Raw genomic sequence first — 24635 nt, 5'->3', positions numbered from 1 at the left:
CATTTTATCTCCAAGTGGATCTTGTAAGGTAGGTTTCAATGCATTTTACAGATGCAGAAGTTGAAGCTTTGAGAGTCACACAGTAGGAAGAGGCAGAGCCATGATTTATACTAGGTCTATTTGACGTCAAAGTGATAGGTTGTAGGTAGACTGTGTACACACAGTTACTTCAATTTGTCAGTTCCCAAGATGGTTATTAAAGCTGACAAAAATAAGTGGCAGAAGTCTGTTGAGCTGAGCTGGTTTCCTTGAGTTAAATAAACTGCTAGAAAAACACAAACAGCACCTGGGGAATTTAGGCCTCAGCCTTTGCCCACTGGATGGTCAATCAGTAAGGAAACAGTAAATGTAACAGCTGCTTTTCCTGGCTCTGTAGGGATAGTAACCAAGCAGTGTCCAATGGGTGAACTCTTCTGATTCTATCTCTTGAGATTTTCCCCAGGTATGACACACTCAGAGGTACTTAGACAAACTGGAAGAGATCCACAGAGGCTGACCATAGTGGTGAGAAAGCAAGGAAAGGAACTGAAGATGTGCAGTGTGTGGAGAGAGCACTAGAGGGCACAGGATGGCTGCCTGTAGAGATCCGAAGGGTGGCGAGTGGGAGACATCAGAGTTCTGTTTGTTGCAGAAACAGAAAATGAAATACTGCATGTTCTTACTGATAAAGGAAGCTAAACATTGGGTAGACATGGACATAAAGATAGGAACAATAGACACTGGAGATTACTGGAGGAGAAAGGAGGGACAAGGGTTGAAAAACTAGCAACTGGGTACTATGCCAGCCACCTGGGTAATAGTTCAATTGTAATCCACACTTCAGCATCATGCAATGTACCCTTGAAGCAAAACCTACACATGTACTCCCTGAACCTAAAACAAAAGTTGAAAGAAAAATAAACAGTTCCATTTGTGAGTAGAGGGAATTTAACCGAGACCAACTGAAAAAATAGCAGGAAGATGCTTTTAAAGTTAAAATAAAGCAACTCCTGTGAAGGGAGCACAGTGCTGTACCAAAACAAACAGACAAACGAACAAACAAACAAAAAAACAGAACAGATCTGCTTTCAGATCCCAACTCTTTGTAGTGGAGAGATCTCCTGCAAACCTAATTTTTCTGAGGCTTGACTTTGCAATCCATAACATGGGAATAACAAGCTTCTTCTGAGTAAACTTATTCAGAGAATTGAGTAAGGCATTTTGAAAGAGGCCACATTGTCCACGAACCATAATCATTGCTTAATAAATGTTCGCTTCTTTCTTTCCCTTTCCAGTAATGAATATTGCACATACTTAGATTGGCTTCCTTGTAAGATAATAAATTACACATCATGGGACTATAAGAAAAAAACTGGAAAAATACCTGTGGGGATATTATGTTAAAAACAGCAGCATTAATGTGATGTTGGCCCAGGTGGTCTTAAATGTCCTTTCGCATTTTAACATTCTAGAATCCCAGGATCGGGAAGCGGAATTTCCCAGAGTTTAACAGATCCCGAGTCTGGTGAGATGTTCTACCAAAACAAAAACAAAAACAAAAACAAAAAAAAATGTGTTCTATGATAAAGTCTGACCTAGAACTGCTGCCTGTCGTGGGCTCACAGAGTCACAATGCACATTAACATAGTAAAAACACTGAGAAGCCCCACAGCAAAGGAAAGCCAGTATTTATCTAAACATATTTGACGTAGGAATCCTTCCTGCTCCCTTCCCGGCCATACCTATTTATATCTAGTTGAAGACTACACATAAAGAAAATCTAGTACTATATCAGGTACAGATATCTTTCTCTTCCATTTAAATGATTCCTTAGGACAAGAACAAATGTCACTTCTCAAGTTCAGGTTTCTACCATCTAAAAGATGGGCTTGAAGACCTGAGGCCAGGCATGCTTAATTACCTTGGGCAGGTGGTACCCAGCAAAAGTACTGTCAACTGTGACTTCCCTGGGAACATTCAGGGGGACGATGTTGCCCATTCTTTGCACCTCATGGATGACAGCATTGGTATAGGGCATGGACTCCCGAACGGCGGTGCTCGGCTGCTGCCCGTGGCCAATCACTCCGTCAATCTCAGCTTGTACTTTTTCTGGTAAAGAAAGAGGGTTCTATTATTTTTTCGACATTTCTGCTTCATTTTAAAGAGGTATGAGTGATCTCCAAGATCTCATCTGTTGTATTTCAGTTAGTGACCAGGTTGCAAGAAATAAAATGGTTTTTAACCTTTTGAAAGGCTCATTCAGAAAACTACAAACTCTATAAATCTTTTGAACCTGGTTATGTTATGTGGTGAACTAATCAAGATTAACATGGCTAAACTCCATCAGACCCCAGCAGACTTGGTGTCTGGTGAAGACCCACTTTCTGGTATATAAATGGCACTTTCTCACTGTGTCCTTACATGGCAGAAAAAGTGAGGCAGCTCTCTGGAGTCTCTTTGATAACAGTACGACTCCCATTCCTGAAGGCTAATCACCTCCCAGAGGTCCCACCTCCTGTATCATCATACTGGTAACGAGGTTTCGACATGTAAATTTGGGCTGGGGTGGGCCAAATATTCAACCCATAGCAGGTCTACAGACTCTAAGTTCTCAGTAGACATGTAAGAGTGGAAAGTGGGCCCTGCGGTGAGACCAATCCGGTTGCAAACTCTTGCTCCACAATATTGATGCTGCAAGTTATTTATACTCTTTAAACCTCAGTTTCCTTATTTGATCAGTGAGGATAAACCCACCTTCATCTTAAGGATGTTTTGAGATTTACGTGAACTGATGTTTTGAGATTTGTGTGAACAGATAGAACTGCTACCAGTTTCTTTCATTGGTTGAGTGCTCACCTAACCAATGATAGAAAATGACAGAAACTGGTAGCAATCCTGTCTCTTTTCTCTATGTCTAGAGTAATAGACATTTTAGCTGGTGATCTGATTGTCCAGTTAAATAATATATTTTGCCGGTCCTATTGTAACTACGTTGATCATATTACTAAATTCTGGCTAATAGAATGTAAGCAGAAGTGATGTTTAATCCTTAAAACAAGCTCTTTTTTTATTGCATTTTAGGTTCTGGGGTACATGTGAAGAACATGCAAGATTGTTGCATAGGTACACACATAGCAGTGTGATTTTCTGCCTTCCTCCCCTTCACCTATATCTGGCATTTCTCCACATGCTATCTCTCCCCAACTCCCCACCCCACATTGTCCCTCCCCTATTTCTCCCCAACAGACCCCTGTGTGTGATGCTCCACTCCCTGTGTCTGTGGGTTCTCGTTGTTCAACACCCACCTATGAGTGAGAACATGTGGTGTTTGATTTTCTGTTCTTGTGTCAGTTTGCCCAGAATGATGGTTTCCAGGTTCATCCATGTCCCTACAAAGGACACGAACTCATTGTTTTTGATAGCTGCATAATATTCCATGGTGTATATGTGCCACATTTTCCCTGTCCAGTCAATCATCGATGGGCATTTGGGTTGGTTCCAGGTCTTTGCTATTGTAAACAGTGCTGTAATGAACATTCGTGTGCATCTATCCTTATAGTAGAGCGATTTATAATCCTTTGAATATATACCCAGTAATGGGATTGCCGGGTCAAATGGAATTTCTATTTCTTGGTCCTTAAGGAATCCCCACAATGTCTTCCACAATGGTTGAATAATTTACACTCCCACCAACAGTGTAAAAGTGTTCCTATTTCTCCACATCCTCTCCAGCATCTGTTGTCTCCAGATTTTTTAATGACTGCCATTCTAATTGGCATGAGATGGTATCTCAATGTTGTTTTGATTTGCATTTCTCTGATGACCAGTGATGATGAGCATTTTTTCTTATGTTTGTTGGCCTCATGTATGTCTTCTTTTGTAAAGTATCTATACATATCCTTTACCCACTTTTGAATGGGCTTGTTTGTTTTTTTCTTGTAAATCTGTTTTAGTTCTTTGTAGATTCTGGATATCAGCCCTTTGTCAGATGGGTAGACTGCAAACATTTTTTCCCATTCTGTTGGTTGCCGATTCACACTAATGACTGTTTCTTTTGCTGTACAGGAGCTGTGGAGTTTGATTAGGTCTCATTTGCCTATTTTGGTTTTTGTTGCCAATGCTTTTGGTGTTTTGGTCATGAAGTCCTTGTCTACGCCTATGTCCTGAATGGTTTTGCCTAGATTTTCTTCTAGGGTTTTTATAGTGTTAGGACTTATGTTTAAGTCTTTAATCCATCTGGAGTTAATTTTAGTGTAAGGTGTTAGGAAGGGGTCCAGTTTCTGCTTTCTGCACATGGCTAGCCAGTTTTCCCAACACTATTTATTAAACAGGGACTCCTTTCCCTATTGAGAACAAGCTCTTAAAGGAAGGATATGTGCTTCCTCCACACTTTTCGCTTTCTACTGGTGGAAAGCCTTTTGGTAAGCCATCTTACAGAGTGCTAACAAGGACATCATTCATTCTAGTCACAACAGAGCAAGTTGGAAGGAGTTTGAAACCCTAATGGCTTTGCAAAGTCTAGTTTGGATGTTTTCTTACCTGAAAGAGAAATAAACTATCATTTTCAAAAAACATTTTAATTGGGGGTAAAATACCCATAACATAAAATATACTATCTTAGAATTTTAAAATGAACAGTTCAGTAGTATTAAATATATTCATGTTATTATGCAATCAGTCTCCGGAAATTTTTCATCTTGCAAAACTGAAGTCGACTGACTTGATTGATTTCCCTCTTGCCTCTGAGCTTCTTGAGGACAGGAACTCTCTCTTACATTTGTATTACCTGAGCCCATCACAGTTCAGCCTCTATATCCCCTCCCTCAGCCTCTGGCCACCACCATTCTACTTCATTTCTCTATGAATTTCACTACTCTAGATAACTCATGTAAGTTGCATCATACAGTGCTTGTGTGTTTGTTGCTAGCCTTTTTAACTGAGCATGACCCTGGATGCATATACCCAAATATACACATATAAAGCATACATTTATGCAGGTGCAGATGAAAAAAATAAAGTTCTGTGAACAAACTTACCTTAGTACACGGGAAGCACTATGATCTTTTCTATTTCTATTTTAAGAAAATAATTGTGATCTTGGTCTACTAAATTGATTTTATGCCTTATTAATAAATGGTTACCCACAATTAGAAATACAGTATTGTTAAGAGTTCCAATCCCCCATGTGTTCAAACTGTTCTGGAAGCTGGAGTAAGAAAAATGATTAGAACATCATTCTTGAGTGGACTATAGTCTGTGGGGAAACTATATGAATAATATAGAATAAGCCTAGTAATAAAGGCACATTACGTCATCTCTGGAGGGAGAAAATGCTAATAATTTCCTAGGGGAGTACAGAAGCATCTTAGGGAGGTAGTACTTAGCAGATTCTTCAAGAAGATCTAGGAGTTTCTTATGTAGGAAAATTGGGCAAGTAGAGGGAAAAGCATATATCATGACATAGAGGTATAATACAGACTGCAAAGAAAATGATGTGTCATTTATTGAGGCCACCATGGAGGGGGGGTGGGGCCAAGCCTGGACAGGAAGAAGGGGCATATAATATACACCAGACTAAGGTGTTTGAACATTATCCAGAAGGAAATGGGAAGGCATCATTTAAAAGAAGGGAAGGGCACAATCTCTAGATTTTCACATCAGAGAGTAACTGTTTCCTGGAACTAGCATGTCAACTGACTTCATTGATTTCTCTCTTGCCTCTGAGCTTCTTGAGGACAGGGACTCTCTCTTACATTTGTATTACCTGGCCCACCACAGTTGAGACAGAAAATATGAAGAACGTGCAGTTTCTGAGTCCTCATCACCTCATGACTGTTCTGTCTTTTCATCCTCCGGTGCTACCTTCTGGCTCTGACTTGAGGCAGCATGCCCCAGGAGGCACTATTCTATCCTGGTCCAGGCTCACTCACTGACATGCTCACCTTGGATTTCTGGGTAGAGGGCCATGTAAAGCAGAGCCCATCTCAGTGTAGTGGAAGTTGTCTCGGTTCCAGCAAAGAAGAGGTCCAGGGCACTACAGATGAGGTTTTCTTCATGGAAACTTGAAGTAGGATTGTCTGTGTGCTAGAAAGGACAACGTTTCATGTTATTTATCGCCCTGATACACAGGCACTTCATCTTAGGAGGAAATTTGGATGAAATTGTCCCCAAAAGAAACAATTTTCTCTTTGGCCTCTTCAGAAGGCAGACTCTTATTACAGCAATATCATTAGCACTGTTGTGCTCCAAGTGCTGGACACCTTTGGATAGATGAAAATCAAGACAAATATTTTCTTATGTCTGTAATTTGGGGAAAGCTTTTAGTACAGTGCAACAAGAATAGGATGTGAATAAGACAGATTTGGCTTCCAATATTAACCACTTAAATTAGTAGCTGTATGACCTAGGGCAAGTTACTTAACCTCTCTGTTCTTCAGTTTCCTCTTTTATAAACTGGAAATTGCAATGCACACCCCTTAAGAGGATATTATAATAATATCAGTGCAAGGGCACATAGCAAGTACTCAACAAACGTTTGTACTGATAACAGAAAGGACAAATGAAATTCCTCTTAAGAACAACAATTCTCATATCTCCTCATTCATCTTTTCTTTTTCAATTTGAAGCTCTCTGATTCTACCAACCATTCTTCATGATACTCTGTCATCTTTACCATCATCCTCTGGAAGCTTCAATTTGTCCAACGTTTCTCTTGATGTAAATGGGCCCTTCCCTACCTGCACAACATATAGAGAGTCTCCTCTTCTGAGGATAAAACAATACTTCTATAAATGTCATGCTAGTAAGGTAAAATAAGAAGGAAAGAAATCCACCATTCTTTCCACTCCAGAAAGAGGACTCAATACGTGATGTGTAAAGATTGTAGTATTGATGCAATAATATTTGTTAATCAGAGGGGTAACTGTGTTAAAGGCCAGGCATCCAATGTGGTTTCCTCCTCACTTCTGACCTATAATGTTGGAAGGTGAATAGTACAAGACAGAAGGGAAGGCAAAAGCCAAACTCAGGCCTTAATAAAGTTGGTCTTTAAACTCTGGGATCCAACTCATCTTTACTTGTCATCTCTATGGGCCTGAGAAAGGGGTAGGTAATTGGGTCCAGGCCCTACCAATGATAAAACAGGGCTTTGAAGATTAACTGCTATGTTCCCCCTTTATATATAGCTCCAGATAACAGTAGAGAGTAGGGGATGGGGTTGAAAAGGCAGTATTTGGGCATTCACAGGTCTTCAAGCCAAATGCCATTAACCCTCATCTTTACCTTTAAGTGCATCACCAATCCTTGAGTTAATGCTATATTTTCTGAAATATTGCCCCTATATTTAGTCCTGTAACAGGCTGAATAATCACCCACAAAGATATCCGTCCACATCCAAATGGGTGGAGCCTAGGGATGTTATGGGAAACAGGAACTTGGCAGATGTGGTTAAGGATTTTGAGATGTGCAGATTATCCTGGATCATCCCAGTGGGCCCAGTATTATCATAATAGTCTTTAGGGAAATCAGAGGGTCAAAGTCAGAGACAAAGGATGTCAGGATGGAAGCAGATACCAGAGAGAAGAGAGATGCTGTGCTTTTGGCTTTGGAGATGAAGGAGGGGGCCACAAGCCAAGGGATACAGGCAGCTCCAATAAGCTGGAAAAGTCCTAGAAACGGATTCTCCTCCAGCATATCCAAAGGGAGCCAGCCTAGTCAAAACCTGACATTTAACCCAGTGAAGCTGATTTCATGCTTCTGACATCCAGAACTGTAAGAGAATGAATCTGTGCTATTTTAGGCACCAAGTTTGTGATCATTTATTACAGCAGCAGTTGGAAACTAATATATTCCTATTTGCGCTTTAAGAACAAAATGCAAAATGACTTTGGTTTTCTCACCTTTGACATTTCTTTGAGGTAAGCATCAATAAAGTCTCTTGTTTCTGCAGGATTCCAATCCCTCCTGTGTTTTTCAATCATATGAGAAACAAACAATTTCAGTTTTTCCCAGTGACTGAAGAGAGTTTGGTGGGGTCCAGGCAGGAGTTTCATTATCCATGGAAAGATATTGTAGAGCTAATTGACAAAAACAGAACAATCATGCAGATAACATGGTGCCATTTTTCCACTTTTTAGACAACAGAAACCATCTTCTCTTTCCATCTTTTTATTTGCTCACACTTAACCCTTAGTTATCCTTGACCCCTCTTTTCTCTGTTACCCCTCTATCAAAACAGTTCAGCTCTCTGTCAAAAATATATCCAGTCTCAGACCACTTCTCACCACCCCAAGAATATGCCACGAAGAAAAATACTTATGAGACATCTGGGGACATCCAGGTACTGGATGAGTGTTTGAAGGCATTAAATAATTATTGTTCATGTTTTTTCAGGTGCTGTGGTATTTTATTTTTGTTAAAAGATCTCTTTAGTATTATATACTGAAATATTTATGGATCAAATAAGTGAGGTCTGTAATGTGCTCCAAAATAATTCAGGGACAGTGGGAATGTGGTAGTAGGGCATAGATGCAGATACAATGAGAATGGCCACATGTTGATAATTGTTAGAGTTCATTGATGAGTACACAGTGATTCATGATTGTATTCTCTCTTTTATATACGTTAGTAATTTCAAAAATAAAGTCCTTTTTTTAACCAAAAATTTTTTTAAACCAAAATAACTTTTTAAATTTTGTAATGGTATACTGCAAGGACATTGTAATGGTTTAATTCAAGGACATTCTTTTTACTGAGAACACCAAGAAAAGATGAAAAAGATACATGTGTACCCATATAAGCACACATACATACAAACCAAGGTGGTGAGGTAGTTTCCAGGATAAGGCTTAGGGGAAGAAGAAAGCACAGGGGATGAACTCAATACTTGGGGTCAATTTCTCCCCCACACCCCTGCTCCCAGAAATGTCTTCCAAATTCAGCAAAGAGTCTGAGAGACCAAGAAGCTGAGAAGAGTTTTTGACAAAGACTCAAAGGCTTAGAGTGACAAAAATTGGCGTGTAGGGCCCACCAAGGAAGTAGTGAGGTTTGAACCCCAAAGGGATACACTATATGGAATTAGAAGATGGATGATATTAAATGCTGGTGGGCATGCAAATAATGCAATGAGCTTGGAAATCTTCAAATATCTTTTATATCCAGATACATATATAAAAGAAATGAGTGGATATAACCACAAGAACATTTGCACAAGAATGTTCATGGCAGTTTGATTCACTGTATCCAAAACTTGGAAACAACTTAAATGTCCAACAGTACAGAATAGATTAACAAACAGTGGCACATTCATACAATGAAATACTAATCTGTATTAAAAAAGAGCAATCAACACAGATGAATCTCAAAGCAACTTGCTGAGGAAGAAACTGGATACAGAAGAAAACCTCTGAGGGAGGATGGAACTGGATAGGTTGCAGAAGGACACAGGGAAGAGAGACTCAAAGGCAATGGCAATATTGTTGTTCTTTTTAAAAAGAACAACATAGATGGATAGGTGTATGTCATATCACATGTTGTACTTTACATGGCTGTTAGAAATGGTTTTTGCATATAAATATTTGATATTACTTAAAAAACTAAAGTTAACAGATTGATTTTAAATCAATTTTGAAAGATTACATTTCAGCTTCATAAGCCCACAAAAAACTACAAGGAAAAACCCATCTGTGTCTGACATTGGCCCCAATTTGCCTAACTAAGATATGGAAAGAAAGCTGCCTTACCTGGCATGTCTTTGAAGCTTCCAAACGTATGACTTCATCCAGTAATTTCAGCAGCTCCTGAAACTGACCATCCTGGTACTCAAAGCGTCTCCCAAAAGTGATGGAGCAAATGATATTGGAAACTGCATTGTTGATCTTGAAGTGCGGGTCAAAAGGCTGTCCTGGAGGTGGAAGAAGGACAGAGATGGATCCTTCTGATGGGTTGGTCTCTGCTTCCTTTTGAAAGTCTACTCTATATTGCATAAGACATACATAGTGCAGAACCATATATGAGGCTCTGGCCACATGACCTTACACTGGGTCTGACATACAAGTATTCAGTCAATTCCAGGAAAGTCAAACTGTGGACCAGGGCTTAAATTCAGTAATGTGTTTAGTGACCATCTTCGTGTATTTACTTATAAAATTCTTTAAGGACAGCGTAGTGGTTAAGTTGCTCACTGTTCTGTCTTCATTCCTAGCACAGTGCTGGGCATAGAACAAGCACTTACTCTCTTAGTAAGTATCTGTCCAGTGAACAAATGGGCCATAGTCTCTCACATCTGTCGTATGCAATGCTCACCGTTCTCCTCTTTTATTGCCTCAGTGAGGTGGTGGGCCTCCTCCTGTATGCGTTCTTCTAAGCTCTTCTTTCCTAAACCAAAGTTCCTTAGTGCTGTCAGAGTGAACCTTCTTTGCTCCTTCCACACCTGGCCATTTGACATAATCAATCCTGGGTAAAAGAAAGTTAACATTATGGTATTCTGATTCCATAATGTGAATATCCAGCAAATGATATGGGGATGTGTATCAGATGAAGGACAGGAGAAGAGCATTAAGGCACTTGAAAACTGCCCAGAGAAATAGTACGAGAGCAATGAATATAACGGCTAACATTTATTGATTCCTCTCAATATCAAGCACTTTAATATGTATTTTGTTGTGCATTATATAATTTACTACTCACAGAAACTCTTTGGGATATGTACAATTATTACCATCCCCACCCACCCATTTTACTAATGAAAGAACTGAGGAACAAGGGATAAAGAATAAAGTACACTTTACAAGGTCTCACAGTATGTTAGCAACTAAATAGATGTTCAATTTCAGGTCTGCCTAATTCCAAAGCTCATGCTTTGATGATTAGCTACATAAGTAAAATTAATATTTATGTTATGCTAAACAGTAGGAATGCACTACTGGATAAGACAATGCCTATACTCTTAAAGAGGCGAAGAAAGGCTTTATAGGAGAGGTCCTATCTAAGCTGGACATGAAAAGATGATGGAAGGGCTCAAGAGAGTAAGTGAAAGTTCCATAAAGAAAGAAGAGTACAGGCAAAGAAAATAAATTTTTTGGTGTGTTTAACAGACCATCATTTGCTTTATAATACAGGTAATGCCACACTCCTTTCAATTTCTTCAATTCCAGAGCACTCCTCAACACCTTTTAATATCTGACTTTGGCCTTCTCACCCAATGAATTGGTCCTCCTTGATGTCATATCCAGGGAGACCTTTTGACCTCATCTTACCTGGTGCAGCATTAGACACGTCTTTCTTGAAATACTGCCTTCCAGTGTGCCCAGAATACCACTCTCTCCAAATTTTCTTCCTAATTCTCTGTCAGCAACTTCCTATATCTTTGCTGGTTCATCTATGAAATCTTGAAATGGTGGAGTTCTTCAGGAACTTCTTCATCTAAAACCTCTTTTTTTCCTCACCCTATACTCTATTTCTGAGAAATCTTATCAACTCCTAAAATTGTAAATAACATCTATTGATAGTGATCACCTATTTCTGTCCCTGAGCTCCAGAAGCATATATACAACACTGCCTACTTGACTTTGCTGACTTAAAGACATTTTGAATTCTGCATATCCATGATTGAACTCACAATATTCTCCATAAGACTTTTCACCCATGCCCGGCTAAACCAAATACATTGTCCTCTTCTACGTGTTCCTTCTTTCCATCATCTACCCTTTTGAGTGTCACCTCAACACCTGCTTCTCTCTGCACCCAGGTCATCATGTCTTATGAGGTGTACCCCCTGGATATCTAAAATCCAGGTGTACACTGCCACTATCTTGATCTAACCTACTGTTATTTCTCTACTGGTATTGGACCCCCTAGCCTGAGCTACCACTGTCTCTAACCTAAAATGCTACAAAAGTCATTTGCTGCTTTTCTTCTATTCTCTAAATGGCAGCCTCAATAAATCCTAGAAATCTACAGTGTAAATATGATAATTCCCTTCTCTACTTAAAGCCATTCAAGAGCTTCCATTAATGTTAGGATAAAAACTAATATTCTTAACAGGAACTTGCATGAGCTACTCCTGACCAAACTCAGCAGCTTCATCTGGCTTTAATTATCTCCTTTTAATTCCCATGCTTGTCACGTTGGCCACCTTTCATTTCTTCACATTCCTTGTCCTTTTCACTTCAGGGACTTTTCAGAGTCTATTCTGTCTACCAGATTATTTTACCAGTTTATTAAATGAATAGTTATTTACTTACTTTTTCTGCATCCTAGGGCTACATTAGTAAGTACATCCTGCACTCGACTTTATAACACTGTAGGCTTCTAATTATTACAGTTGACTGATACTATTTTTCTCGCTGCATTGAATATAAGCTACATAGGACATGGATTTTATTTCTTCTACTCACTGTTACATCACTCATGCCTAGTACTGTGCATCACAAAGCAGATAATACAGTGAATGGATGTAGAATTAATAGATGAAATATTTCAAAGAATTGAGAAGCACCTAAAAGTGGTGCTTTGATAGAGTCATAGATTTGAGATTTTCATTTCAATTTTTAAATGTTTCCGTATATTTAATGGTGATTTTCACTGTTCATACCAATCTGTTCTAACATGGACCGGAAAGCTCAAGATCATCTTTGTGTGACAACCTTAATAAAAGAGAATAAGGAACTAGAGACAGGAAGAAGCAGCGGCAGATGGAGGCAGAGCCACATCCATTTTCCTAAGGGAAGAGGGTTGGAAGAGGAAAGCAGAGAGAACATGTTCCTCAGCTATAAATGGGTAATGTGGTTACTTCCTTGTAAAAGCATCCAGAGTAGGTTTGGGCAGGGCATGAGGCTTCTCCCAAATCCAAGTTAGGGATGGTTTTATCAAATCCTTGGAGGGAGTGGCTTCAATCAGGCAATGTGAATATCCAGCTTCCTTAGTGGCAGGAAATTTACAAAGGGGCTGGTTTCTAGGAGTGTTGGAAAATTAGTCACCAAGATGCCTTCAACAGACTATAGGAATCTCAACATCAAACACCCACCTTTCAATGGCCAAGAAACTTACCATTTTTCTTAAAGATACGTTCTCTTATAGGGGTCACAGGGCGGCTCCCAAAGTTTTGGTCCATGTGGATAAGGGCTTCTTTGATTAAGGGCAAGCCAGTAATAAGAACTGCAGAAATGTTACCAAGCTCCAAGCTAAATAGGTTCCCATATTTCTTCACAAACTGAAAAACAGTTAAATAGCGATAGGTGAATATGCACATGTTCACGTGTTTAGAGATGGAGGATGGGTGTGTGTAGCTGGGGGGCACATATTGAGAGGAGTGTGTGTGTGTGTGTGTGTGTGTGTGTGTGTGTGTGTATGTGTACATTGATGTCATGGGAATGCTTTTATTTCATTTTCTCCTCCTATCAACAAGGCTCAGATTCAATTCACTTCAGGATGTGAGAGTTTCCTTATAAAGTACCTATTTATATATTCAACCAACATGAATTGAGTGAGCATCTATCATGTGTCTCTAGAGCAAGGCGTGAGGATAAAGCTGTAATAAGTAGATAAGTTCTGGCCATGTGCAGTGGCTCGTGCCTGTAATCACAACACTTTGGGAGGCCAAGGTAGGCAGATTGCTTGAGCCCAGGAGTTCGAGACCAGTCGGGGCAACATAGTGAGACCCTGTATTTACAAAATAATAAAAAATTAGCTGGGTATGGTGGTACACGCCTGTGGTCACAGCTACTCAGGAAGCTGAGGTGGGAAGGTCACTTGAGCCTGAGAGATTGAGCCATGATCATGCCACTGCACTCCAACCTGGGTGATAGAGTGAGAGCCTGTCTCAATCTATAGACACAGTAAACAAGATTTCTAACCCCAAGCATCCTAGAGTCTAGTGAATAGAGAGAATTCAGCACATCTGAATTCTCATCTGAACACTAATCGTGTCTCAGTCACTTAAGAAGGCTGACACATGATTATTGTTAATCTGGTGTACCAACCAAGGACTTCTTAGTAAATCATAAATAGCTCTTTAACCAAAAGAGAATGTCCCCTTCCTAGAGTGGACATAGATAATAGAAACATATGCTAGATAATAGAAGGTGCATTATATGGTAGTGGCAAGGCTTGGAGGAAAGCCCTCGAGCTCTGGAGTTATGTAATAGTCTGGGCTATACAGTTCAATCATTTTAGGCTCTTGGGGAAGTTGTTTTATTTTCTGAGCCTCAGCTCCCCAGCTATAAAAGAGAGAAAATTATTCCTCCCTTTTTGGGTTCTGCAAGGAAGAATGAGAGCAGCAATGTGAAAGGCACTTTGTCTTCTGGTTCCAGGCGCACAGCCACCCAGATAGTCTCCAAGGAATGAAAGAGCTCTGTGTGCAAAGGGCTGTGGATGCATTCTCATGGTGGCAGAGAGTACAGGAGCCCACTGGTGTGTGGGAAGAAGGCACTCATGGTCACAGGCAGCCATTGCTAAGCACCTTTCATATTTTATCTCATTAATCTCACAACCACCCTATAGTAGTAATAATTTTTCTCATCTTTCAAGAAGGAAAATGAATCATAGCTGAAATAACATAGCCAAGGTGACAAAGTTGTTGAGTGGTGCAGGGAAGTTGCCAGGCATTGTGTAAAGACATGAATCTGAGATGGCTCCAGAACCTTAGAGTTTAGTGGGAGTGATAGAGTGAAAGTAAGAATGAATGAGAGTGAGAGAGTCTGCAGGCAGTGGTAACAATCCAAAGGGCTCCATTTCCTTCAGATATGTGTGGCCTCTTCTCCCCAACCCAAATGCCTTTGCACTTACATTTCACCATGTTCCTCTTAGAGTCCTGTGCCTAATGGTCCCCATCAGAGCAAGTACAATGGATTCAGTCTCATCCCACCACCTTGCTCCCACATTGAAGACCAAGCCTCAACTCAGTCCTTGTATTCTTTTTACCCAGAGTCCTTGATCAGTCTTTATCTCCTACACAGCATGTCCTGTCCTGCTAGAAAGTGCAGAACTGAGATTCAATCGCAAGTCAGTTTGCTCCTAAAGTATGCGTCTTTGATTCTAAGAAACAGCAGTAATGGGAACATACACATTAAGCACATTTTTTTTATGATGTTTCCTTGCTAAATTCCTAGATGAACTTCTTAGGCCTGACAAGAAGGATTTCTTGACTAATGCAGAACATTACATAAAAATGCTTTTTGAATAGCTGAAAAATCTCAGGTTAAGTTAAATGACTTCTAACTGGCAAAGTATACAGCCTAGAATCTCAGCTTGTACTTGGGAGAGATTCAGAACTCAATTACTATTTACCGAAATAAAGTTTCACAAATTTTATTTATACCAACATTCTGCCACAGCATAATTCTAGTTAAACAGAACTAGATCAAAAACTTGTATGGTATCATCAACTGTTTAAACACTGGGTAGGTGGGAGCCCTGGGATGAGGATGGCAATGTCTTGCAATTCTTGTGTATACCCTGTCAGTCATTATACCAATTGCTTTAGAAAAATTCAGTGACACAGAGGGCCTCTGAGAAGACTTTGTAAGGCAGAGCACACTTTTCAATTGTATATCATTAATTGAGCCATGAAAAAACCCTCAACAGAATAGGAAACAAAATGTGGTAAAAATAAGATGCTTTGAAAGGCAAAAACAGGCATAAAATCAGAAGTGAAAATAGAAAAAGAAAAGAACTGAAACACAATCTATAAAAGTAAAACAAAAGCAATAGAAGACAGGAAATGTACTGCTAAGAATAAAAATTTCAAATGTGACATTAGCATTTAAAAAACAAAATAAATGTTTACAGCAAAGAGGAAGAAGTAAAGAACTAGTGGGAGACGAGATTGAACTACTGAACTGTGGCTACCAAGAGATATAAAGTTGACAGAGACTCCACTGAATCTAAATTTTTAAACTTAAGAATCAACAGAACAAAGACATGAAAAGAGGAAAAGAAAAACAGAAACAGAGTGTACTAATTCACACTCTTGCCAGCAGTAGGTCAGAGGGCCTGTTCCCCTGAACTCTAACCAACACTCAGCTCTGTGTGTGTGTGTGTGTGTTTGTGTGTGTGTGTGTGTATGTGTGTGTGTGTGATCCTAATAGGCATGAAAATGCATGCTGTTTCTCTAAGGTTTAACATCTTTCCCTCACTCTAGATGTTGTATTTTTAAAGTCACATGTTTACGTCTCTCAAACACTTCTGTTTCAAAGTATTCAACATTTTTCTCATTGATACATAGAATTTCTGATAAAAAGTTGAAAATATAATTTTATTTTCATTTACATGCAAATCTGGAAAGATATCTACCAAGGTCCTACAGAGGTACTGCTAAGTGTGTGTGTGTGTGTGTGTGTGTGTGTGTGTGCGCGCGCGCACATGCGCGCGCACACATGCACACGTGCACACATGAACAGTGGTTGCAGGGTGAGCACAAGGACAGGTAAGAGTCTCTCTCTCGTTAAACTGTATTTTCATATGTTGTCTCACTGTGTATGTATTGGCTTTATAGTTGAAAAGCTGTTTTATCCAATAAAGAAAAAAAAAAGAAAATAAGGAAATGAGGAATAAAGCTTTAAAACAGTGGCTCTTTACCTTTTTGAGTTATAGAATCCTTTGAAAATATAATATATATCATAGATCTAACTCTCCAGGAAAAACATATATAACTATATACATAAACAGCTTTACATGCAGTTTCAGGAGCTACCAGTCCTCTGTAGCCCAGGAACTCCTTCTAAGAATAACAGTCTCACAGGTAGTTCTTGGGGTTATGTTGGTTTCTAAGAACAGGCTGTGGAAATCAAATTCATGTTCAATTTAACAGGATTTTACGAGATGTGTAAGAGTTACCAGGAAACTTCTGGCACTGGTATATTATATGTGGAGGTAAGATCAATATGATATGATGTTTTTCTAAAGTGTCAAAGTCTCTTGGGAGAGACTGTGCAGAAAAAAAAATTGGAATGCACAGCAGATGACCTGTGTTATTATCCTGATAGAGAGGGACATAAAGCTATCACAAGAAGAGATGACTTTCCACCACAGATATAAGAAAAATATATTTTTAAAGAGTAGATGGTATCTGAGCCAGATCTTAAATGAAGGTCATAATGCCACCAAAAACAAACAACAATGCCCAAACCACAAAGATAATAAAAAACAGGTAGCAAGAAATCAAAGGCATTCCAGGTTGTGGGAACGTCATATGTAGGTGTAAAGGGGAAATGCAGAAGATGCTTGGGAGCAAGAAAGCCACCTTGTCTGACTGAAGCATAGGGTTCATTAGGTAAAGAGCACTGACCATGTGGCAGGTCAAGGCCAGGTGCTGGGGAATGCAATGAGTCCTTCCCTTAAAGAAGCTCACAATCTAATGGAGCATGTAGATAAATAATCACTTCTCATTATACCATTCTTTACAATACAATATCTGGTGGGAGGAAGTTAGAAATTGCAAAAGGATCCAGGGTTGAGGCAGGTTCCTGGAAAAAGTATGTTCGCAGTTGATAAGGGGGATGGGAGCTAGGCTGAGGATAGTCTTAACGTTAGGTATAAAGTTTTGGATCTTGTTTGGTTCTCAATCAGAATTCTAAGTTGTTTGTGTAGGAGAGTTGTTTAAGTAAGCGAGTACTTAAGAGTTTGGATTTTGAAGTTACACAAACTTGTTTGAATCCAGGTTTTGCTTCTTACTTTCTGTGTGATTTGAGAGAAAGTTATTAAACTTTTTCCCATCTTAGTTTTCAAATCTATAAAATGGGCATTGTTATTAGTTTCCATGTTAGTATTGTTATGATAAGTAATCATAATACTAAAATTAATAATAAAATTATTATGGCTTAGACCATTTTCCCCTATTAAAAATCTCCTGTCCCTTTACTCCATTTAACCACTTGCCAAAAATCAAAATTTCTTTTAAAATTCAGCACAATTTATTCCAACATTTTAATAAAGGTTATCCCCAGGGTTTCTATTCAGTGATCCAGTCTCCTGATATCCCATTTGGTTACCAAGAGTCTACACTATACATTTAATCAAACACTGCCTTGTACTTTGCCTGGTATATGATAAGCACTTAATAAATGCCTGTTGAATGAACAGAATAAATCAACTATACTTTAACCATGTCATAAAATTTGAGACAGCATAAATTATATAACAGATGTACAAATCAAATAGTCTCAGGTTCAAGTCCTTGTTTGTTATTATTTAGCTGAATAACCTGGGCAGTTCACTGTTTGTTCTCAGCCAGTTTTCTCCATGGTAAAATGGAAGCACCACCAAATCATACCAAACTTGTGTGCCTATCATGAAGATGAATTGAAAATTAACATAAAAATCCTTATGTAAAATCTATTAGTTAGTACTTAATGTTTCCCAATTGCAAAAATGTAAATTTAATTAGAACTAAATTGCATCATTTAACTCCATTTGTTTTACACCCAGAAATATAAAAATACAAATCTATAAAAAATAAAAATAAACAGTAACGATGTGATAAAAAGTCACAGGGCCAGGGATGAGATCCTAGTCTCAGTTTTATCACTGGCTAGTTTTGTGACATTAGGCAAGTCATTTAACCTCTCTAGAGACACCTATCTTAGGAATACAACAAAGGTGCAGACCAAGCTTCTTATTTCAGACAAGACCGAATAAAAGCATTCCATTTTACTTCTGTTAATCATGACACCAATTAACACAGACAAAAATATCTTCAAGAAAAGTCTACTCTCTCTAGCCAAAGGACCAGGAAAAGGAAAGCCCGACATGACAGAAACCATTTTTCCTTTTTACTTCTTTGTTGTGGAGGCAAATGCCATGAAAAACATACGAACCTTCCCAACTCTTAAAGGTCCTACAGCACTACATGGATGGTACCTTATCTTTTCACCCTACATTGCAATAATGAGGTAGTACCTGTCTCTGCTGAGTCTGTGAGCTGAAGTTTGACTTCTATTCCTAAGCTGCAGTAAAGAAACTCCCTGCAGGAGTCAGAGAGCAAATGAGGATTTCCAGCCTTCTTCCACAGTAATAAGGAGGTGTACTTCCTCTTGGAGCAGATATGGGCAGATCTCTGACTCTCTTCCCTCTGTAATAAAGAATAAGCTACTATAGCGGAGGGATCTCTGTCTTCTATTCCATCTTCCTTTTCCCCAGCTTGCACTGATGAGGATGTGAAATGGATTCCTATGGGAGAGGGTAATACAAAGTGGAGTAGACAAGACTAGTCTACTTTATAACCTGCACTGACATTTGAACTGCCACCCACAAAAGTGAGCATTCAGAATCTAAATAGGCTATATGCTAAAAGATCTGTACAGTGTCCAAGGTAAATCTTATAACAAATATATAAAATGCCCAGGATATAGTCCATAATTACTCACCTTACCAAGAATCAGGAGAATATAAATTTTAATGAGTTGACACCAACACCGAGATGACACAGATGTTGAAAATATAGAATAATTACATATTTTAAAGCAGCGGCTATAAAACTTTTCCAATAACTATGAACACTCTTGAAACAAATAAAACATTAGGAAATTTTGACAGAGAAATAAAAGATAAAGAAGAACAAAGTGAAAATTTTAGAACTGAAAATACAGTAGAATAAATTTAAAAATTCAATAAAATAGCTCAATAGAATTGTAATGATAGAAGAATCTGTGAAATTGAAGACAGGTAAGAAGAACATATTCAAACTAAACAACATGAGAAATTACATTGGAAACCACAAAAACTGAGAGTCTCAGGAACTTTAGGCATAAGAAGAGATCTAACATTTGTGCTGTCAGTATCCAAGAATACAAGAAAGAAATAAAAAAGAATGCATAGTTGAAAAATATTTGAAGAAAAAGTGGCTGAAACGCCCCCAAACTGGCAAAAGACAAATCTACAGATTCAGAAACCCAAACAGGATAAACCCAAAGAAAATGGCACCAAGGCCTATCATAATTAAACCTCTGAAATTTAAAACAAAGAAAATTTCTTGAAGGAAGGCAGTGAAAAAAGGCTCATTACATAAGGGGGATAACAATTCAAATGATAGTAGATTTCTTAACAGGAACCACAGAGGCCAAAAAGAAGTAGCGTAACATTTAAAAATGTTGAATGAAAGGAATTGTCAACCTAGAATTGTATGTCCAGTGAAAATATACTTCAGAAATGAAGGTGAAATCAAAGCATTCTTAAATGAAGGAAAGCTAAAAGAATTTCTTGCCAGCACACCTGCACTAATGACTAAAGAGAGTTCTTCAGATCTGAAAGGATATGATACACTTCAGAAATTAAAACATCAGAAATGAAAAAAGATAAATGAAAAGGGTAACTAAATGAATAAATAAAATAGACTGTTATTCTCTTGAGTTTTCAAAATTGCACTTAACATTTAAAAGCAAAATTATAATATTATCTGATGTAGTTTTCGATGTATACAGAGATAACACTTATGACAATTATAAAGTGGAGAGCGTAAAGGAACTAAATGGTTGCACGATATCTATATTTCACTTAAAGTGGTAAAATTTTGACACTAATAGACTGCAGTCAGCTACATTTGCATATTATAATCCTCAGGGAAATAACTTTTAAATCACTATACAAAAAGAGATGCTAAAAAATACCTCAGATAAATAAGAATAAAATTATTTTTAATATGTTCAAATAATTCACAGGAAGATAGGAAAAGGAAAACAGAGGCATAAAAAACAAGGAAAAACCAAATAAATGATAAAATGGTAGACAATTCTTAATATGTCAATAATTACATTAAATATAAATAGTCTACATTCACCAATTAAAAGACAGAGATTGGCAGAATGAAAAAAATGACCCAAGCATATGCTGTCCTCAGGAAGCTAATTTCAAGTACAATGATAGAAGTAGGTTAAAAGCTAAGGAATAGAAATGCTCATACCATGTACATACTAATCAGAAAAAAGTTGTGGCTATATTATATCAGATAAACTAAAGTTTAGGCAAATAAAATTATCAAGAATTAAGAGGGACATTACAGGATAAAAAGATCAATTCACTAAGAAGCCATGATAATCTTAAATGTGTATGCACAAAACAAGAGAGTTTCTAAATACATGAAGGAAAAACTACTAGAACTGAATGAAGAAATAGATAAACTCTAAATTGTCCTTGGCAACTTCAACATTCCTCCTTCAGTAGTTGATAGGCTCAGTAGATAAGAAGTCAACAAGGATATAGGCAAACCAAACAATATCATTGCCCAATAAAATCAAATTGATATTTACGCCAACAATAATTTATATCAATTACTCCACCCAACAATAATCAAATATACTTTTTTTTCCAGCCTGCATGGCACATTTATCAAGATAGACTATATCTTGTGTCATTTAATCAACCTTAACATATATAAAAGAACTGAAATCATACAAAGTATGATGTTTGACCACAATGGAATCAAACTGAAAATAATTAACAGAATGATAACAGGAAAATCTCCACATACTTGGAAATTGAACAACATATTTATTAAACAAGAGCAAAGGTTTGGTAGCTTAGCTTTAATATTCTGTGACTAATTCTGTCATTTAGTCACTTAGTATTACCAATTGGGTATTTCTCCCATAAAGTGATAAAGCTTGGTCTATCAATATTTGAGTACAATATACAGCCATGTGTTTAAAGTACTGCATGTGTAGGGAAAGGGAAACTAATATTTGTTATGTATCACCTATAAGCCATGTCAATATGGACCATTCACTATTTTATTTAATCTTCATAATCACTTGTCACAGTGTTGTCTCTCAGCAAGGTGTCTGCGCTGAGTAGCAGGAAAACCAGCATTGGTTTCTTGAAATGGGGTTTGATGTCTGAGAGAACTTCAAAGAATTCGGTCACCAGAGGTGGGGAGACCTGATAGGAGATTATTGTATAGAGGTGGAAAGAAGCTGCGTCAAGAAGGGTCCCAGGTGGGTGTCTGAAGTCAGGAGTCTGAACACCGTTTGGCGAAAATTTAAACAGAGGGAGAACATTTGAAAATTACTTAGTGAGAGAGTGCACTGCACGGGAAGGAGGCTGAAGGTGGAGGACTCATTTAGTGCAGTGGCAACAACCCAGTTGAGAAATGATGAAGATTGAGGCAGCATCATGACTACTTTACGTAAGGGCAATGAAGCTCCTCAGAAAGAAAGTATAGTGCTTTTAAGGACAATCATATAAAAGAGGCCAAGGTAATCACATTACCTTGTTCCAATAATCTTTAACATGACAACATGCAAAATAGTCAACATTTAATAACATTCCATCCCTAGAAAGTGCAGGTGGAATCATGACAGTTAATGGGTTAGGAAATGAAACTCAAAGCGGGTTTTACCAGGTTACCAGCGTAAGCCATACCTCTTTCTGCCCTTTTACCCCCCACCCACGTTCCCGGAACATCCCTCGTCCTGCAGAACAGGGTTAGGGTCAGATCGCGCCAGGCACCTTCTATCGCTCCTACCAGCTGAATATCCAGGTGCGACTTCTCGAAGTCCACATGGAAGAAGTTGCCAAAGAAGGGCAGGCCCCAGGGCCCCGGCGGGTAGTTCTTTGGGCGCCGTCTTTTGAAAAAGTCAGAAAAGAGCAGAAAGGCGACAGTGCCCAGCAGGAGAGTCAGAGGACTGAGCACTGCCCAGAGGGCAGCCGCCAGGGAGCCCATCGCTGCGAGCATGGCCCGGACGTTCTGCTCTTCTGTGGTCGGAGCAGGCGTCCGTCCCCACAGCGCCTCCCCGCCCCGCCTCACTCCCAGCCTCGCCCCGCCTCACTCCCAGCCTCGCCCCGCCTCCCAGCCCCGTCGCGCCTCACTCCCAGCCCCGCCCCGCCTCACTCCCAGCCTCGCCCCGCCTCCCAGCCCCGCCCCACCTCACTCCCAGCCTCGCCCCGCCTCCCAGCCCCGCCCCTTCGCAGCACCCAGCGGAGATGCCAGGCTCTGGATTCTCGGGGAGGACACGCACCGGACTTAGAAAAGGCCAGGCTAGAAGCAGTTTCTTTTCCATTTAGAAAGCCCATGGGTTTACAGAGAGCGCCACAGACGTTTGGGCCTCTGTTGTTCAATCAATCGTCTCTCCCGTGATTGGAACCGTGCCTGGTAAATAGTGATGACAACAGCAGTACCTAACATTTCTTGGGCTCTTACTATATGCCAGGCAGCATATCCGCCTCTTTACATAAATTGTTATTTCATTTTGATAAAATTATGCAGGAGATGCTCTCGGTAGTCTCATCTTGTAGCTGAGGAAGTAGAAAAGTTAAGTACTAAGGATGTGGTGAACAAATAAATCCACCCTCTGAAAGACATCTAAAAGAGGTCCTGTATTTGAAAGTGTTTGGAAGATTGAAAGGCTCTACGTCAAAGCTGCTAGCACTGAGCAGCGTCCAAAATAAGTGCTTAATCAACATTTGTTGAAGGAATGTCTTGGTCCTGATCCTTACTGGTTTACTCTTTAAGGCTCCTCTCCGAAGCCCCAAGACTGTAGGACCACCAGGTTCCAGCCTTTCATACCGTTTGGTGAGTGACTGCTTGGGTTTTACAAATGGTGAGACTCAAAACACAAAACATAGTTTTGGAATGGTATAGTATGCACTCATGTACTTAACATAGAGACACATATTCTGCTTACAATATTTTATTTTATTTGTTTATTTTTGAGACAGAGTCTTGCTCTGTTGCCCAGGCTGGAGTGCAGTGGCATGATTTTGGCTAACTGCAACCTCCACCTTCTGGGTTCAAGTGGTTCTTCTGCCTCAGCCTCCCATGTAGCTGGGACTACAGGCACATGCCACCAGGCCCGGCTAATTTTTGTATTTTTAGTAGATAAATGTTGGCCAGGCTGGTCTCAATCTACTGACTGTAGGTGATCCACCTGCCTCAGCCTCCCAAAGTGCTAGGATCACAGGGCATGAGCAAGAAATGAAATGAGAATTGAAGTCTCTTGCTCTCTTTCCAAAATCCAGAGAGAAATACTGGTCAGAGCTTAGCTTGTATCCTTCTAGTCCTCACTTTCCTGTTTTACTACAGCTGTTATGCATCCATACAATATTTCTAATATTCATATATTTTTTGCAAGAATTATTCTACAACTGTTTTTTTCTCTCTCAGCATTGTATGTTTGAGTTTTATCCTGATTGATATATGTGGCTCTAATTTAATTTAATAGATGGATAGTATTCTATTATTATGCCACAATTTATTTGCTCATTTCCATAACAGTGGGACATGAGGTTTGTTAAATAACAGGTTTTTTATATCTCTCCTTCCCTTTTATTTTTTGCTTTAAAAAATGATACAGGGGAATGACTTCCATAACGGCAGCATAAGAAACCCCACAGTACCTCTTCTTGGTAAAAAACTGTGATTGCTAAAAACTATTTATAAAACTAAAATAATTTAAGTTCCTGAAAGTTGTTGTAAAGGCATACAGTAAATAAATAAATTTTATTTAAGAAAAATTTACTAAACCCTGGTAAAGACAGTAAGAGTCTGTGGCATTTGAACCATAACCCACTCCTTCTCCTAGTCCCCAGATCAGTGTGACAGAAACCCCATTCTTGTCAGTTATATCAAAGAACACTTTCCCTAGCTCCCAGGTGAAGGCTACAGTATCTCCCTGAGAGGAAAAATCTGCTGGCATTTCTCATACCCAGCCCCCAGAATTTCATGTTGC

General features: G+C 39.0%; 1 protein-coding gene across 4 annotated transcripts in view; it reads right to left on the bottom strand.

The window, feature by feature from the left end:
- The window catches only part of LOC116563954 (cytochrome P450 2J2), a 28333-nt gene extending 5632 nt beyond the window's left edge, over positions 1 to 22701 (bottom strand). Inside the window, exons 1-7 of one of the 4 annotated variants that reach the window (XM_032296839.1) lie at positions 22433 to 22701; positions 13027 to 13189; positions 10282 to 10431; positions 9720 to 9880; positions 7878 to 8054; positions 5922 to 6063; positions 1901 to 2088 (exon numbers count right to left, since the gene is read on the bottom strand). In XM_032296839.1, the coding sequence (XP_032152730.1) occupies positions 1901 to 2088; positions 5922 to 6063; positions 7878 to 8054; positions 9720 to 9880; positions 10282 to 10431; positions 13027 to 13189; positions 22433 to 22642 (1191 nt within the window). In that variant the 5' untranslated portion in view covers positions 22643 to 22701. Of the gene's footprint in view, positions 1 to 1900; positions 2089 to 5921; positions 6064 to 7877; positions 8055 to 9719; positions 9881 to 10281; positions 10432 to 13026; positions 13190 to 22329; positions 22387 to 22416 lie in introns of those variants that run through there. The other 3 variants (XM_032296837.1, XM_032296840.1, XM_032296838.1) reach the window with 3 other exon arrangements.
- Between the last annotated feature and the right edge of the window lie 1934 nt (positions 22702 to 24635).

The sequence above is a fragment of the Sapajus apella genome, unplaced genomic scaffold (assembly GCF_009761245.1).
Source record: "Sapajus apella isolate SASKATOON/1434 unplaced genomic scaffold, GSC_monkey_1.0 scaffold36, whole genome shotgun sequence".
Classification (NCBI taxonomy): domain Eukaryota; kingdom Metazoa; phylum Chordata; class Mammalia; order Primates; family Cebidae; genus Sapajus; species Sapajus apella.
The sequence above is the reverse complement of the archived record's forward strand: the minus strand, read 5'-3'. Positions and strand labels throughout refer to the sequence as shown.